The 18,208-nt window shown below is 55.3% G+C and overlaps 1 protein-coding gene across 4 annotated transcripts; it reads right to left on the bottom strand.

Moving 5' to 3' along the window:
- Positions 1-234: 234 nt before the first annotated feature.
- RPS6KL1 (ribosomal protein S6 kinase like 1) lies at positions 235-17,743 on the bottom strand. 4 transcript variants are annotated; one of them, XM_049898195.1, is made up of 11 exons: positions 17,657-17,743; positions 16,061-16,345; positions 14,383-14,507; positions 13,435-13,527; positions 6,815-6,862; positions 6,300-6,432; positions 4,293-4,901; positions 3,802-3,891; positions 3,546-3,628; positions 2,162-2,257; positions 235-1,837 (listed from the first exon to the last, which is right to left on the bottom strand). In XM_049898195.1, exons 2-11 carry the CDS (start codon positions 16,323-16,325, stop codon positions 1,727-1,729), a joined length of 1,653 nt encoding a protein of 550 aa, XP_049754152.1. In that variant the 5' UTR covers positions 16,326-16,345; positions 17,657-17,743; the 3' UTR covers positions 235-1,726. The 4 variants fall into 4 exon arrangements, with proteins under 4 accessions (XP_049754152.1, XP_049754150.1, XP_049754151.1 ...); XM_049898193.1 differs by having other exon boundaries at positions 3,802-3,894; XM_049898194.1 differs by lacking the exon at positions 17,657-17,743 and adding an exon at positions 17,449-17,476 and having other exon boundaries at positions 3,802-3,894.
- Positions 17,744-18,208: the final 465 nt, after the last annotated feature.

The raw sequence follows: 18,208 nt of genomic DNA on the forward strand, positions 1-18,208 counted from the left end.
TTAGTGAGTCACTGTGGGGGTTAAACTAGTTTTTTATCCCTACCCCCACCCCACACTTTGACCCTCTTCCTAGACTTTTCTTCCTCTTAATTTTCCATTGCCCCTTTCAGACCACCACTTCCCTTCAGGCTCTGCTGGGGGTACAGGCTGACATGCCGTTCACCTAACCCTGCTTCATGCTTCTTAGTGGGCCCCAAGCTCGTGCATGCCTATCACGAGCTTCTCTGGGGGAGCCTTCCAATTACCCACTTCTTGCAGAGCCGCTCTCATGTTAATGAGGCAAGGACACCACAGGCAAGGGCAGGTTTTATTTTGTGGGGGGAGGATGGGGGCAGGCAAACCAGGACCAAGGACCACAGAGAATTATATACAGGTGCGCTCTCCTGTGTCTTCTGCCCCTGAAGAGCACAGTGGCCTCCCCACAACACAAGTCTCTTCTGAGTATAGTTGGGCCTTCACCACAGACTGGAGAAGTGTCACGTGCCACCTAGTGGTGCCCTGGCACTGGAGGGAAGGAGCTGGGGCCCAGGTCCAGCAGGCTTCGGTCTTAGGCGCTACACCCCCCAGTGACTGGGGGAATCACTGAGGAGGGGAGGTGAGCTGAATAAGAGTCCCCAAACCTGGGGGGTTGTCTTTGGGTAACTACTTACTCCCAGCTCTTCAGAGACCGGAACCATCTTGCTTCTGGCTAAAAGCTTGAGCAATCCTAGCATTGTGTGGTTTCTCATTCCAAAGGGGGATAAGTAAGAGTGGGCACTGGAGGGAGTAGAACCTCAAAACCAAAACGCAGAATAGTAAACAGGATGAATGGCCCAGAGGGGAATCATTACAGGCACAGCTGGTCTTAGCTGCCTTAGCCTGGAGGCTGAGTTGCAGTCTCTTGGACCCCTGGGGCAGGCCCCGCTGTCTCTTTACAGCGGTGGGCCAGCTGGGGGAGGGGGCTCTTTATTCTGTTTCATATTGGCTCTAAGTGGTAGAGCTGTGTATTCCTCCCATCCTCTTCCTCCTCTCTTATTTTCCCCTCCCTGCCCCTTCCTTTTGCTTTCCAAAGTCTGAAATCACAAGATGGGTGACCTGGTCAGGAGTGGGGAGAGGATCCCCTTTTTTGCACCTTCCTGCCACACACACTGCAGATTCTCTGCTTCCCCAGCCCCCACAGGAAGTGCCTCTGGCAGAAGAGGTCTGCTGGTTGCATGGCTAAGATGACAGCCAGAAGGGTCCACTACGCCAGTGGACCAGTGGCCCTGAGATGAGCTCCAGCCATGTCCCAATTGGGGCACACCTGATGGATGGGTGAGTCCCAGAACCTCACGGCAGGCTCGCCGGGTGGTCAGTAGTTAGAGCCACTGAGACAGAAGGCACCCTTTAACGTGCCTAGCACGGGGCCTGGCGCAGAGCATGCGCTCAGCAGGCATCTGTTGACTGGTGGGTTGAAGGGGTCTCAGCTGCTTAGGGGGTGAGTGCTCACTGCCTCTCCCCCTTGGGCGTGATGAGAAAGGGCTTCTCCAGGAGCTGGCTGGGGGACTCCCAAGTCCCTTCTTGGGTGGTGGCCCCAAAGAAAAGGCCTGGAGAGAATTCTGAGGCCCAGGGGAGGGGCTGAGTGGGAAAGGCGCTGCCCACATTCTGAACCTGAGGCCCATTTATTAGAGGGGACAGCTTAGTGACAGGCGGAGAGAAGAGGAGGACCAGACCAGGCCAGCTGCTTCCTTCGCCCTCTCTACCCCTCCTACCCCACCAGTTTGCTCCACTGGATAGTACTGAAAAAGGGGTGGGCCTTGAGTTTGCTGACACCACCGCCTCTAGCGCCCAGGCGCTGGCTGGGATCAAACTGCAGCAGCTGCGGAGAAAGGCCTGGTTAGCACTCTGGACAGCCCTTCCCCATCCCTACTTCCACTCTCCCCAAGGCATGGGCTGACCTCCAGTGAGTCCAGTCACCATGGTCCCAGTAAGGGCTCAGTCCCTGCCAGCCCTGGCCCCCAGAGCACCCAGTTTTATCTGGGGAAACAGTTGGTGTCACTTGGCCACCAACATACAGAAGAATTGTCCCTGCACCTTCCTGTACATCTAGTATGCAGGGCAGCTTGTCCACACACAGGCCTCTACCCTCCCAGAACCCACCCCGAGTCATGAAGCCACCTCCTCTAGGCTGGCTATACCTCACCTCAGTCAGCAGGGAGGCCGCAGGGCGGCTGAGCCACTCGGGCAGCTGGAGCTGGGTGTGGGCCTGGATCCCTGAGGGGTGGCCCTGGGACAGTGCCTGGGAAGACAGAGGGAGCATTGTCTATACACCTCCCCTGGGGATGATGATGACGGTGATTGACGCTGATGTGGTCTTTTGCTTAGGATCAACTGTATGCCAGATACTACTAGGTGTGGGATATTTCCACAACAACCCTCAAGGCAAGGATTAGTATCCTCATTTTAAAGACAAGAAGTGGGCCTGGAGAGGTAAAGAGACTATGTGGAGTTGAGGGTTTGAACCCAGGCCCCTCTGGCTCCAAGCCTGCTAGAAGCAACAATTCAGGGGTGTGAACAGGGAACATCACTGGGATTTGTCTCCTTATGGAAAAGAAATCTCCATGGGCTACACATGTGACAGCAGTCCGTGTCATGCCACTGTCAGGGAGGGCGAAGGCACGGCTGTGGCAGCAAGAAAGCAGGACCTCTCTGCACCCTAGAAAGGTACAGCTCTGGGGGCCAGAGAGCTCTGCCTGGAGATAAGGGTGAGCTGCAAGAAATTTCCACGAGGAAGGCCAGGAACTCTGAGCCAGAGAGAGTGGAAGATCTGGGACAAGAGAACCACCTGTGGGGATATTTGCACCCAGGGCTCTCAGAGGTTCTGGGCTCTGGAACAAAAGCAGTCACTCGAGGAGGGAGCCAAGGTGGACTGGTCAGATCACTCTGCTTCATTCTGGCTATTTCCTGCTCAAATGCAGTTTGGCCTCACCCTTGCTGCTTTATGTAACCAGCCCCAGGTACTGTGCTGAGCTCAGACGGAGGAGGACAAAGAGCTGAGGGCGCCATCCTGAGCAAGGATGTTTGCAGGAGGAACCCTGAGCCCTTGGCGGACCCAGGCTGGGCAGGGCAGCTGCTGGCCCCTCTCCTCCACCCTCCAGCCAAGGTCTGCTGTTATAGCCCCAAAAGGCATGGGTGGGGGGAGTGAGCAGCAGGGAGAGAAGGCTGGGGGTGATGATCCAGTGGCCCTCCAAGGAATACAGCTGTGTCAAATACCATCCTCCCTCGAAGCCTAGCCCCAGACCAACTCTTCCAGAAACTTCCTGACCATCCCAACTCAACACTTTCACATGACAGTCTCATTAGCTAGTAGTCTGCTGTGCGTGTGGCAGGGGCAGGTACTGAGCCTGTCATGGCTGGGGGTTGCGGGTGACCTCCTGTGTCTCTCATGGCTCATGGGGGTGGTGGAGTGGGGGGGGAGGCAGCTGTGCTGGTAGGACATCCAACCCAGTAGCCAGCCAGCCTCAGCCCAGACACCAGCCTGCCCTCAGTGGTACCCACGCGGCTCTCCACGCTGCCCAGCAACCTACCATTCCTGTCAGCAATTCGTACAGCAGAGAGCCAAAGCTCCACCAGTCGCAGGCTTCAGTCGGCTCAGAAATCCCACCCACCTCTGTGGGAACAAGAACACACCTGCATATGTCCCAGCCCCACCCAAGAGGGTGGGTCTCCATTCTACACATCCTGCCCAGACACCCACCCATCCCCTCTGGCTTCCTCAGCCCCCAGGCACAACCCACACAAAGGAACCCAAGATCTACAGGCCACTCCTGCCCCACATCTCGCCTGGAGCGCTGTACAGATTGTCTGCGGCCTCCCTGCAGCACTGGGGCTCCACTTCTGACCACTGGCCAAAATACGTGAGCCTGATGTGACCTTCTTGTCCAGTGTGGAGGGACAAGGAATAAGGGGAACAAGAATTCAGGTTAGCCATCATTGTACTGCTGGCATGGAGGAGCGGGCCTCCAGGGCTCCCCGCTCCAACCCAGTCACAAAGCAGGGCCCCCTCATGGGCATGCATGTTCCCCTGAGGCCCAGAGACCGCCCCCCGGGCATTCCTAAGGGCTGCTGCTCTAGACTTACGGGGACAAAGGCGCTTGTTCTACAAGCTGAGCCTTGGCCAACCAGCCTCTGGCCTAGAGTCCTGTGTCATATGGCTGGATGGAGACCGGGGCAAAGCAGGTAACTGCTGAGGTCCCCTTGGCAGAGGGGTGGGGTAGGGTGAGATGGCCTATTGTCCCCCCGCCACAACCCCGCACCCCCCCTCCCGCACCTACCTGCCTGGTCCAGGAGCAGATTCCGGGGGTTGAGGTCCCGGCATAGCACCCCCTGCTGGTGCAGCGCCTCCAGTGCCACAAGGGTCTCCGCTGCCCACTGCTTCACCTGCTCCTCCCTCACCCTCCAGGCGCCCCTGCTTGACCCCAGACCGGCCCCATCTGCCAAGGGGCAGCTTGGACCTCGGCCTCGGCCACAGCCCCCCAGCACTTGGCCAGCCCCCTCACGAACCCAAGGGAGACCCCGAGGGTGCCTGGTGTCCAGGCTGTGGCCAGGTTCCCGCCTGGCTTGGAAAGGCTGGAGGCAACTCAGGGCCTTTGGCAGGTCCAAAGAGTGGGAAGTGCTGGTCCTGGCTGTGGGTTCGCCTTCAGCCTCTCTCTGGGGTCTGATGGATGGGGCCTCCCTGGCTGGGGGAAGGCGCTGAGAAGTCCTTGAAGGCTCCAGGGGCATTCTGCCATGCCAGTAGGGGTGGCCCGGGGGGTGCAGCACTGGGCTCAGGAGGCTGAGGCGGGAGTCGAGCTGAGCCTTCATCCTCTCCTGGGTGGAGCCAGACTCGGGTCCAGACTGTTGAGGGTGCGCCTGGGAGAGCAGGTGGGACCAGAGAGTACCTCCTGGGCCATGCAGAGGGAGCAGTGAGCATGGGGACAGGGAAGAAGAGGAGCATGGACACTGACTCCCTGTCCCACTGCTGCTTCCCCTCTGCCTCAGGTGTGGACACTTTACCTTCCAGGTGTCCCCGCCTAGCTCAGCCCCCTCACCTCTGCTTCCTCCATTGCTCGGCCTAGCCTGCCCCCTCCTCTCCTCCACTTGTCGTTGGGTGTTGTCAAGTTGATTTCTACTCAGAGCAGCCCCATGTGACAGAGTAGAAAGTCCCCATAGGATTTTCTAGGCTTTCTAATCTTCATGGGGAAGCCCTGGTGGCATAGTGGTTAAGTTCTACGGCTGCTAACCAAAGGGTCAGCAGTTCAAAACCGCCAGGCGCTCCTTGGAAACTCTATGGGGGCAGTTCTACTCTGTCCTATAGGGTCGCTATGAGTCGGAATCGACTCGACGGCGCTGGGTTTGGTTTGGTTTTTTAATCTTTATGGGAGCAGATTGGTCTTTCTCCGGAGGAGCTGCTGGGTAGGTTCAAACCACCAACCTTCCGGTTAGCAGCAAAGAGCTTAATTGTTGTGCCACCAGGGCTCCTCCCCCTTCCACTTACCCAGCCTCAAAACATTTCCTACACCTCCTGAATGCCACCCCTGGGCTAGGAGCTGGGGACAGAGGAGACTATGGCTGGGAGACAGACGGTGGCAGAACCTGTGAGAGGTCTGTGCAAGACCAAATGACACAGCACTCCTCCATGGCCCAGCCCTGGGAAGCTCTCCTTTCTGGGGCACATTTGTCATGCCTTTTATTCCTTCCTTCTTTCCTTGGTTCAGCTACAATTTATTAAGCACTTAGTATACGCAAGTCACTATGGTAAGTCCAAACCAAAAAACCAGTTGTCGTCGAGTCTACTCCCACTCATGGCAAGCATATGTGTGTAAGAGTAGAACTGTGCTCCATAAGGTTTTCAATGGTTAATTTTTCAGAAGTAGATCACCAGGCCTTTCTTGTGAGGCACGTCTGGGTGGACTCAAATCTTTTGGTTAACATCGAGCACACTAACCATTTGCACCACTCAGGGACGCTATCACCACTATAGGTGCTCAGTAATTAGTGTTACACAACCCAGCTCCTGTCATTACAGCTCAGCCACCACCATCTCGTGTTCCTACACTGAAGAGTAGCAAGGGTGACAAAGGACACATCTGCAAACATGCCCTCATGCCCACCTAGGGTAGGGTACCCTCCCCAGGATGTCCCCCCCGCCCTTAGCCCCACACAACCCCACAATGGCCTGATCCTGTCAGTCATCCTCCAGGAAGGCAGGTCTGTGCCCAGGGCTCAGGATTTTTAAGGGGACAAGTGAGGACAATGCCCCAAAGGCCCGAGAAGCTGAGGGATCCCTCAGGCCCCCTCACCTTGCACATGCTCCAGGTGCAGGAAGATGGAGTCCTCACTCACAAAGTACCGAAGCAGCTTCGTCATGTAGGGGATGCCATGTGGGATGATGGTCAGTCGCTCCCGGCTTGCCATGTGGCACCTGGGCAGGCTCTGGGGAGGGAGCAGAGTAGGCAGGTCAGCAATTGCTGCTGCTGCTAGGGGATGTCCTAGCACCGGCTTCAGGGACAGCCAGATGAGGAGTGGGAGGCACCCTGGGGAACAATTACCTCCCCCAGTTCCTGATCTGGGTCCTCATCCCCCATGAAACCCAGGCCCTGCCACCCTTCTGGCCAAGGATGAGGCAACATGTATGAGTCTGTCTGGGAGGCAGCAGGCATGCTTAGGGGCAGAATGCGCAGCTTTTGGACTTGGAGAGTGGCATGGGCTTCAGATGTAGGTTCTGGGTTGGGTGTCTCCAGAGAGTGGAAGTCTCCAGGAGCTCTGAGAAAGCCGCAAGAGGAACGCGGAATGATGGGGGCTGGACGGCACCTGCCTTCACCACGAAGGTCGCTCCAGTCGCTGGGTCCTGGACCAGCTGCACCTGCCGAGATCCAGGGGGCACAGGTCAAGGGACACACTAGCTCCTGGGGCTCCATGGCTCTAGCCCCAACCCCCAGTTTCCTCCACCAAGGCTGACCCACTCCAGGGCTGGGCAGGAAGGGCAGGCTTGGGTGGTGCAGACAGCATGATCATCTCCCAGGCTGCCACAGATCCCATCCTGCTATGTATCCTTGCTAGACCTGCAGGTCTTAGCTCAGGAGCCACCTCCTCCAGGAAGCCTTCCCAACCCTCAGGTTGGGCTTGGGGCCCCTAATCTATCTCCAGTGCTCTCTGGGCTCACCCTTTGTTATTGTTGTTGTTAGTTGCCATCGAGTCAGCCCTGACTCGTGGTGACCCCATGCACAATGGGATCAAACCATTGTGCTCCACAGAGTTTTCATTGGCTGATTTTTGGAAGTAGATCGCCAGGCCTTTCTTCCTAGTCTTAGTCTTGAAGCTCTGCTAAAGCCTGTTCAACATCGTAGCAGCACTTAAGCCTCCACTGATGACTGATGGATAGATGGTGGCTGAAAATGAGGTGCCTCAAACCCAGGGAATTGAACCTGGGCCTCATGCTTGGAAGCTGGGAATTCTGCCACCTTTGTTGTGGGCTGTCGAGTTGACTTTGACTCATAGCAACTCTATATGACACAGCAGAACTGCCTATAAGGTTTCCTAGGCTGTAATTTTTACGGGAACAGATCACCAAGGGAGCCGCTGGAGCCAACCTTTCAGTTTAGCAGCCAAGTGCTTAACTATTGCACCGCCAGGGCTCCTCTAGCACCTTTAGGGAGGCTTATCCCACTGTGTCTAATCTCCTGTCGCCCCACTGCACTGTGAGCTCCATCAGGGCAGGGACCACACTGTCCAGCTCTGTATTCTCAGAGCCCTGCATGGAGCAGGGTGTTTGGCTGGTGCTTCACACAGGTGTGGTGAGTGGTTCCACGGCCTCAGCTACCTCAGCTGCCCAAATGAGCAGAAGGTGGTGATACATACCCATTTCCCCCTCCCTGCCCATTCCTGGGAGGCTCTCTCCCACCTGGGCCCAGGGCAGGTCAACCCCTCACCCCAGGCCCCAGCCAGAGCCCCTGATGCCATCCTGCAGGGTCTGTGGGTGTCACGGCCAGAAGGGACTTCAGTCACTTCCTCTCATCTCTTGTTCTATAAGTGAGGAGGCTGAGGGCCTGAGGGTATGAAGGAGCCATGCCCAGGCGCACAGGGACTTGTTATGTTCCTTCAGGTCTCAACTCCTGCCGGCCCTACCCCCTTCTTTTAAATACAGTCTATCTCTGGAGGTTGTCCTTAGGCAGCAGTCCTTTTCTTCCCACGTTGGTTGTAGTCAGAGGCAGCGCCTGCTAATTGCTGGCTCAGGGCCTTGTTTGGAGTTAGGTCCCCCGGGGTCATCTCTATGGCACCAGCAGTGGCCACAGCCACAGGTAGGGCACAGGGGCAGAAAACAGAGGCCTCAGCCCTGAGGAGGCACACGCAGAGGCAAGACCAGCACCCTGGGGCTATGACTCTTTGGCTGTGGCCTGCCCTGCAGATACTCCCCAGAGAGGGCCCTGGCGGGGCCTGTGGAGGGTGAGCTGAGAGCTGGGCCTTGAGGCCAGGCCTCTGGACAGTGGTGACAGCTGCCGCCTGGGACAGGAGTTGAGGAACGGGCACTGTATTTGGACCTTGAGCAAGTGACTTAACATCTCTGAACCTGTTTTCTCACTGAAAAGTGACCTACCAAATGAGAATTTAAAATGCCCATCTTCCCTTCATCACTGGTTTGTTGAGGCCATACTGGGAAGGCACTTCGTGAATTGTAAAGGCATCAGAATGTCAGTTATTACATTTGCCAAGTTATGTGGCTCTCCCAACCTTGCTCTTCTTAACATTCAAACAGGGTCCTAGCAATACTTAACTTCCGAGGTCATTTGTTGTGGTGGTGGTTGGGCTGATTTCGTGTGCAGAGTAGAACTGCTCCATAAGGTTTTCAAGGCTATGACCTTACAGAAGCAGATTGCCAGGCCTGTCTTCTGAGGCACCTCTGGGTGGCTTCGAACCAGCAACCTTTCAGCTAGTAGTCACATGCTTACTCTCTCGTGCCATTCAGGGACTTCCTTAGAAGTTGTTATGTGCCATTGAGTTGGTTCCAACTCATAGCAGCGCTATAGGACAGAGTAGAATTGCCCCATAGGGTTTCCTAGGCTGTAATCTTTACAGAAGAAGATCACCAGGATTTTTTCTCCTTCAGAGTGGCTGGTAGGTTCAAACCACCAACCTTTCGGTTCGAAGCCGGGTGCTTAACCATGGCACCACCAGGGCTCCTTGGAGGTCATTCCAAACCCGGGCATCAAGTCGATTCCAACTCATAGCGACCCTACAGGACAGAGTAGAAATGGCTGGTGGATTTGAACTGCCCACCTTTTGGTTAGCAGCCGACCTCTTAACCACTGTGCCACCAGAGCTCCCAGAGGTCATTAGGAGGATTCTATTAAAGCAGACAACTTAAGCAACCTGGGCCTACTACAACATGTCCTCAATAATCCACAGTGACTATTGTTCATATTAACACAGGGAAAGCCCCACACTTGCTACGGAGCACTTACTCTGTGCTGAACAATTTACGTGGATTATTTAATTCCATTCTCACAATCCTACCAGGTAGGTGTATAATTTGTAACTCATTCTATTGATAAGTACATGGAGATTCAAAGGGGTTAGGTTGCCTAAGTCCCACCACTGAAAAGTGGTAGAGCCAGGATTTGAACCCAGGTAGGCTGATTCCACAGCCCTGCAGACTTAACTATAGCTGGGGCTGCAGCTAGGTAACCTTGGCAAGTGCCGTCCTCTCTGAGCCTCAGTTTCCCCATCAGTAAAATGAAGGCAGAGGACTAGGTCACCACCCAGGGCCCTTAAGGCAGCAAGAATGAGTCATCCCTTCTGGCCACCAGAGGTCTCTCCTCCAACAGCCAGAGAGGCCCAGCCTGGCCCTGGCTCCCAGGCAAACTTGTGCAATGTTTGAAAAAGAAAGGAAGAAAACTCTGGGGACATTTAGGAGAACAGAGTTTCCCACAATACTGACACCCCGGATAATCCCCCACTGTCCCTTGCCAAGTAGGATTCCCCACCACACTATTCTGGACAAGGCCCTCTAATTTCCAGAGTCTGAAAAAACCAGCAGCGAAGCCTGGGGAAGCCGGATACAAAACTTGATCCATAGATTGATAACAGCTGTGTTTAAAAAAAAATACTAAAATCTACCCATCTATCCCGAAAGAATGAGGCGAACACATTAACAACGACTGTCTTCGAGTTCTGACTCATAGCGACCCCACGTGACAGGGGTTTTCTTGGCTGTAACCCTATGGGACAGTTCTACTCTGTCTTATAGGGTCATTATGAGTTGGAATCAACTTGACACCAATGGGTTTGGTTGTTTTTTAATCTTTCCGAAGCAGACTGACAGGTCTTTCTCCCACGGAGCTGCTAGGTGGGTTCAACCAACCAGCCTTTCGGTTAGCAGCCAAGTGCTTAACTGGTGCTCAACAACACAATAATCTTTGGAGTCAGGTAGGAGATTTTGTTTCCTCCTGTTACACTCCGGTGTCTTTCAGTGTATCTCAAAACGGTGGCAGAGGGTACATTTTTTCTGTGAAACCAACCGATCAAACAAAAACCCCTCTTTTGCTCAGTGGTCTGGGGGACAGAGAACTAGCTAGTCACTTGTCCCCTATGAACCTCAGTTTCATTACCTGTGAAACAATGATTACAACGCAGTGCTGTGCAACAGGACTTCCTGCCACAGTGGGAACGTTCTACATCCTTGTGGTTCAACGTGGGAATCTAGCCATATGCGGCTGCGAGACTTGAAATGTGGCTAGTGTGACTGAGAAACAGAATACTTAATTTTAACTGATTTAAATAGTCTTGGTGGCTAGTGGCTACTGTTTTGGATAGCAGTGGGCTTTTTTCCCCAGGGCAACTGTTTGGATTTAAAGGGACAGCTCTATAAATGAGAAAGTACCTTATTTAGGTAACAATTACTATTGGGAAGATGGGAGGGCAGCTCTGGGTACCTGTTCTCACCTTTTTAAAAAAAAAAAAAAAAACTGAGTTCTTGGGACACAGAGATAATGAAAGCTTTGGTGAAACGCAGTAAACCCTTTCTTTAAAGAAGTCCCAAGTATCAAAAGCCCAGTAGGAATCTCTCATGGAGGAAACAAATCCAAAAGTTTCAACCAGGTTCTCAAACTCCAAGGCCCACCAGGGCAGGATATGTGAGGAGGTAGGCTGGGCAGAGTGGGACAGCAGTAACAGGACTCAAGCCATCTGAACTGGGTGGCCCCTACACCACCCTTTGCTGCCACGGGTGCTCAGTCTTTCGATTTTTCAAGAGAAGCAGGAAATCTGGACTTTTATATGAAATCTGGAACTTTTGAATGTCGGTGACTAATAAACAAAAAACCACCAAATTAGTCAAGTGTGAGGTCTAAATTCAGCAGGGGGGCTGTCTGTTACAAGCTCCGGTTTAAACGTCCCTCTAAATAACTGGGGCAGCCTTTTTTGGCTCCTGGACGAAGCACCGCAAATGCTGGGTGATGCTTCTCAGGCCCGCACACTCCCTGACAGAAGACCCTTGAGTATTCTGGTCAGCTGCCTGCCCAGGCCCTGACCGACCCAACCCCCCTCACCCACCAGCATCTCTTCAGTCCCTAGAGACCCCCTTCTCAGCCCAGTGAACCCCAACAACGGGACACCTTTGGGGGCACTTCACAGCTCTTTCTGAGGAAGCCCTCTGCTGCCTCCCTGGGCCCAAGGGCTGCTGCTGGCCTCACTTCCCCTCTTGCCTGGATCTGCCTGGCAGAGCTGTGGGATGGTGCGGGGCGGGGCGGGAGGCGGGGATAGCAGGCATCCAGGCCTGGCCTCAGGGACTTGGGCCCTGTGGCCTTACCACTTTCCTAATTTGGGGTAAGAGGTGTTCCTTGCTTGGGAATGGAAGCAGCAGCCAGGAGGTAGGTGGAATAGATATGAATGCCTGATAAAGTGCACAAAAGGCAAGAAGGGTAATCTCAAAACAGAATGGTTGGGCTTGGCTTTAATTTGTCCTTTCCACTTATGTGTAGGGCTCAGAATACTGGCTTTCTCAAGGCTCAGCAAGTGTGTTTCCTGGGGTTAAACAAACAAACTTGGGGAATTCTGTCCTATACCTCTCTCTTAGAGACTCAAAATGTACATTTGCATCCTAAAAGCTCTAAGAACTTCTATAATTGAAAAACAAAGAAATGTGGCTTTAACTCACTGTTTCCCAGTCTGACCCGGAACCCCTCTGTCCAGAACACCTAGAACTCAGCAGAAGATCCCACTTTGGGAGACGCTGATGTGGTCACCTCTCCAGCCTGTCCATGAGAGCAGCTGTGCTTGGCCCAGATCAGACGGCGGCCCACCACACAGACTAATGCAGCAAGAGGGGGGGGCTTCACTGCAGATTGAAGCTGGCTGGGCCTGACGCTGACAGTCTGGGGCCTATTCCAGGGGCTTGGGAGAAGCAGCTGGAGCCAGGCCTGGGGGATGGGAGGCCCATCCACTCGCCTCCCCACTCACTTTTGTCACCAGCATTTAGAGCCATCAAGCATTTATTAAATGTCTTGGTGTGTGCCAGGCCTTTCCCCAAAATTACCTCATTTTAGCTCCCAGATCACCCCATGGGGAAGGATTTTTACCCCACTTTACAGACGTGCAAACCAAAGCTGAGGGAGGTGAAGGGACTTGCCTGTGGCACCCTGTGCATTGCCCAGGTGCTGGGGCGAGGGGCAGGTCCCCCCAGGCAGCACAGCCTCCTCCTGGATGCGGTTAAGACATGCTGGTCTCCTTCCCTCTGTGGGTTCCCAGACCCAGCAGAATCACCCGATGAGATTTTAAAATTACAGATTCCTGGGGACAACCCTAGAAATTCTGACTCAACAGGCCTGGGGTGGGCCCCAGGTATCTGCATTTTTAGGATACGCCCCAGGTGATTCTGATGAACAGCCAGCTTGGGAAAGAGCCACTTTAGCAACCAGGGCCAGTGTGGACCCTCTGTAGGACAGGTTACGGGAGATGACAACATTCCAGCCACAGGGGGTGTCCAGCTGTGCTTGGTGGCGCGGGGAGGGGTCTGGGGAGAGTCTTGGCTGCAGCCCTGGGTACAGGGTAAGTGTGGGGTGGGAGCCTGTGGGAAGCGGGAAGTGGAGAGAGTTGGGCAGTGAAGCTGGCGGGGCGCCCTGGGCACAGCTTCGCCTGCGGTTTGTCTTGTATCTCCGAGGGAGTGGGTGTTCTGTGTGTCTGAGCTGGAGGGCTGCGGAGCAGCTACTGTCTGCCTGCCGCTTCTCGTTTCCCACGTTTCCCTTCTAGGACATGATTTATGTGTGTCGGGGCGGGGGATGTGGGGAACCACTGGACACAGCTGCTCGCTCTCTTTTGGCTCTCAGACCCCTTCCCACCCCCCTGGTGGACTGCGAGTGGCTGCTACAGACCCGCTTCCTCCACCAGCGCTCTGTCTCTCCCACCTGGCACCCCCAGTGCACACACCATGGGTCCACTCACCTTCTCGATGACTCCAATCACCCTGCAGCCCCGCAGCTGCTCCAGGGCAGAGCTCAGTGTGCGAATGGGCCGGAGCCGCAGGCTGCTGAAACCCTGCGGAGGAGAGAGAGTCCTGCAGCCTCAGGACCAGCCCTCCTCAGTCACAGCCTCAGCAGCAGCGGGCAGGGGCTTCTGGCCACCAGGGTGGTAATGCAGGCCACAGCAGTAGGACTTGGGTATGGCGGACCCCACCTCACAGGGACAGACCTGAGAGGAGAAGCCAGGGAGCCCACAGCCCTGTTTAGTCCCCTCCACGAAGTGCTTGGGACTTCAGAAGCCCGCTCTCAAAACCCCCATCCACAGGAGGCAGATGATAGCAGGGTGGTGGGTGAGGAAATAACCTGGGAACATGCAAGTTTCAGAGAACAAGACTCAAAGACCAAGGCCCCCTACTTTGAGGAAATGCAGCCTTGCAAGTATCCTGGGAGGGATATGCGGGTGTCTGTGCAGGCCCAGGTGTGCACACGTTTTCAGCCCTCACCGCGTGAGTGCCCACTGGGTTAGGAAAGACCATACGAGGAGAGTGTGTGTGCACGTATTCATGTGTGTGTGCACAAGTGTGTATTCATGCCTGCTCCAAATGCTGCGTGTCCATTCACAACAAGGACAGAATCACGCGCATATGCCAGCATGTGTACCAGCTTGTGTGAGGTTGTATACACTTGTCCACTACTCTGTGAGGGAGTGAAGGTGGATGGGAGGATGATTCAGTGTTTGGAAAACGAATGATGCAGGGCCCGGCAGACAGAGGAAGCTAGAAGGAGAGCGGCAGCAGCATTCCTGGCCTACATGCCCACCCTGCCCTGCAGCCCAGGACAGTGGGCATGGCAGTTCTTCACCTATGGGTATGGGGGCCTCCGGCTCTCCCATCAGAGCCTCCCCCCATCAGGCCCTTGGGGGTCTGCTCACCGTGCCTTGGCTGGCTCCACTGGCCAGCGTCCTCTGCAGGTGGCAGTTGAAGATCTCCTCTGCCCGCCGCAGGTACTTGGTAATTTTCAGCTTCACAGCCTCACGGCGCTCCTTGTTGGGATCGACTGTGAGGGGATGAGGGTCACCATGGACTGCCCTGCCCTTCCCCTAACAGCCTTGGAGGGCCAGGGTTCCAGCTCCCTTTGCCCCGCCCTCTGCCCTCCACAGGAGACAGCTCCTATTTCTAAGGCTGGCTCAGCAGATTCTGACCCCAGATCTGTTTTGGGGCCCTCCCGGGGTGAGTGGGGGAGACAAGCAGTGGAGGAGGAGGAAAGAAGATGGCGGGAAGGAGGTTGGGAGCCACTGTTGGCATCCCTCAGCTGACAACAGTTTATAGCTGGCACACTCCACCTCCTGGCTGTAATCACACCCTGGGAAGGGACAGGGTGGGGATTTCCATGCCCATTTCTCAGACCAGAAGACAGAACCTCTCAGAGAGTGCTACTTCTCCCATCTCTGATGCTCACTGTGATAGAGGCCAGGGGTAGGGGAGGGTAGCAATGAGGACTGGAGGGCAAAGGAATTCTCTGGGTAGGCTTCGAGCCCAGGCTTTGAGGTGGTCTCTTCAGGACCCTTTCAGTAGGGTAAGGAGTTTAAGTCAGGGCCCTGCCCAACTCCCACCCCCCGCCTGACCACCACGGTCTCAAACTGGCCTCTCCACTCCCAGCAAGGAAATGCTCACTTTAACCTGAACAAGCCGCTCCTCTCACCTCGAGGCCTTGGCTGTTCTCTCTCTGAACACCGCCAGCCCTGTCTGCGGGACAACACACCTACCCTTCTTCAGGACTCAGATTCAAGTTTTGAATTCCGCAAAATGGCCTATGTTCACCCAGCCTGGCCACAGCCTCCCTTTTCCATCCCCCAATGCTCCTCCCACAGGGGGCCATAATTGTCCACCATCAGCTCATTGGTCTCCCCCACTAGAATGCAAGCTCCCTGAGGGCCAGCCCAGCTCGAAGGGAGGTCAAATGTAGCGGTCAAGCCCACAAGCCTCTGGAGCCAAAATTGTTCAGAACCCAGCTTTGCCACTCAGTAGCTGTGGAGTCTTGAGCAAGTTAGTTAACTGCCCTAGGCCTTAGTTTTTCCATCCTGAAAATGGGGTAAAAAATAGTTTCTATACACAACAGCATATATAGCAGTTTCTACAACTATGAGGCTCAAATGAGTTAATACAGGTAAAGCCCCTGGAACAGTGCCTGGCATTATTATTATTATGTTATTAGTTGCCATCAGTCAATTCCAACTCATGGTGCCCCATGTGTTGCAGAGTAGGTTTGCTTGGGTGTAATCTTAACATAACCAGATTGCCAGGCCTTTTCTTCCTGAATATAGCTAGGTGGGTTCAAACCACCAACCTTTAGGTTAGCAGTTGAATGCAAACAGTTTGCACCACCCAGGGACCTGCCTGGTAAACTTTTTTTTTTTTTTTTAATACCAGTATATAGTAACTGCTTAATAAATATTGGCTAAAAAAAAAGAAAAAAATTTTTTTTTTTTATTATTACTGTCCCTCATGGAGGCCCTGAAGCGCCAGCCTAGTGCCGGCTCACCCAGTGTGGATGGACGTGCAATGGCCCACCCTGCCCCACCTCGCCTGCCTGGTCAGCCCTACACGCACCATGTATGCCTCGGAGCAGCACATCCACACCATTCTGGTAGTGGTTGAAGGCCGCCTCGTAGTCCTCGCTGACATCGCGCTCCAAGGCCAGCCGGATTTGAGTGGCTGCGTCCACCAGGTAGTCGTGCTTGGTCATGTCAGGCACCCCGGGGGCCACCCGGTTTCGAATCTGCTCCAGGTACACACGGGCCTGGGACCGGGGTCGGGAGCAGGGCTCAGGCTCCAGGCCAGGGCCAGGTGGGCACTCGCAGGCCACCAGGCTCATGGCTGCCCTGTGGCTGGGACCTGGAATGGGCAGACATGTTAGGGGGGGACCCAGCTATGAGTGACACCTCTGTCTGAACTCCCGCTTCCTCCACTGAATGTTGGGGAGACTAATAGCTTCAACGGCTGCAGGAATTAGAGCTAATGTGGGAAGGTCCCTTCACTGGTCAGATGCTTCCTCAATGGAGGTAATAACAGAATAATAACAAGACTTGGCCTCTGTTCTCCCTTCAATTCAAATCCAGTGTGACAAGTATTTCTTGAGCACCTACTATGTGTTGAGCACTGGAGAGAGCTGGGGATATTCCTAATTTGGAGCCCAGTGTCTAGGACACATTAAGCACGTGGAGGCCACACTCTGAGCCTGGGGAAGCGGCTCTGGGCTCAAAGGGCGTTCCTCAGGCTTCTCCCTCCGCCTCTCATGTTCTCCCCTCCCTCTTCCTCCTCTGAGGATCTCATTTGTCCCCCTGGGATCAGCTCAGATGGCACCTTCCTGGTCAGAGTGGACAGTTCCTGCTTTACTTCATTCCACTCCATCCTGAGATCTGAGGCCTGTGGCCAGTGAGTGAGACCCCCACAGAGAGCAGCACTGGGCACAGAGCTGGGCGTTAAAGCCTTTTGGCACCTGAAATGACTGAGTGGCACATACCACCACATGCTGAGGAGACAGAGTTAGAGCAGGGCACGAAAGCCAGCTCTGTCCTCCTGCCTCCACCTCTGAGAAGTCCAGGAGGCCGTGTGGCCTCTGAGCGGTATGTGGCTGAGCAGCCAAAGTGATAAGAGCAGCGGCTGCAGGAAGGGAAGGGGCTCCAAGAAGCCAGTAGAACTCACAGACCTTATACCTTTGCTTTCTCAGACCCAGTGGGAAGGGCCAGACCCGAACTCCCAACCCCTGGCTATTTCTGCCTCTTGTGGAAAGGGAGAAGAGGAAGGGGTTTGGGGGCCTGGAACCCACATCCCTAAGGCATTGGAGGGCTGGGCCCTTGCCAGGAGGCGGCCAGGAGGAGGAGGAAGAGGAGAAGGAGGGAGGCCGCACCCTGCCTGCTCCACCCAGTCCAGGGGGACATGCGGCTCTGGGGCATGTACCCCGGGGTACGCCGAGGTGGCTGCGCTCCCCGGGCTACCTGAGTCAGGGCTCCGGCTCAGGGGCCACCCCACCGGGCGGGTCTGGCCGGGCACAGCCACATGGCCTCGCCTGGAACAAGAGAGAGGCGCGTCCAGCCCGCGATCCCCGGAGCGCAAAATGCACTGGCCACGGGGCCAGGCTGCGGAGAGCGAGGGAGAGGGATCCTCGCCGGCACGGGATGGAGGAGGACCCGGAAAACCTCGTACCTGCTCGAGCCAGGAGCTCGGTCCGCACAGGCCAGACCTACTCCGGCCGCCGTCGCCCCTTGCCCCCGTCGCCCCGCCTGCCGGCCGGGCACCTGAAGCTGCTTTTCGCCCTCCGGCCGGGTGCAGGGTTCTAGCCGGTGCAGCGCCGGCCATTGGCTGAGGATGAGCTCATCCTCCATCCGTTAGAATAAACCACCAATCACCGCCCGGCTCGGCTTCTGCCGGCCCTTAAAGCCACAGGGTCTGCGCTGCGGAGGGCTTGGGGCAGGGAGGGGGCGGGGAGGGAGGGAGAAGGGCCCATGGCACCCCCGGGGTGGAGAGAGTCAAAGCGGGGAGACAGGAGGGGCGGCTTCAGAAACCTGGACGACTGTAAAGCATCCATGCCGCGAATAGGATTTTTCTCATTCATTACTTCATTCATTTATTCAACTATTCAATAATTATGTATTGAGAGTCAACTACCCTCGAGGAGCTAGGCGCTGAGACTGAGCGGTTAACCAGACAGTCCCTGCTCACTTTCTCACGGAATTTACAGTCTAGTGAGGGATACAG

The sequence above is a fragment of the Elephas maximus genome, chromosome 10, assembly GCF_024166365.1.
Source record: "Elephas maximus indicus isolate mEleMax1 chromosome 10, mEleMax1 primary haplotype, whole genome shotgun sequence".
Taxonomy (NCBI): domain Eukaryota; kingdom Metazoa; phylum Chordata; class Mammalia; order Proboscidea; family Elephantidae; genus Elephas; species Elephas maximus.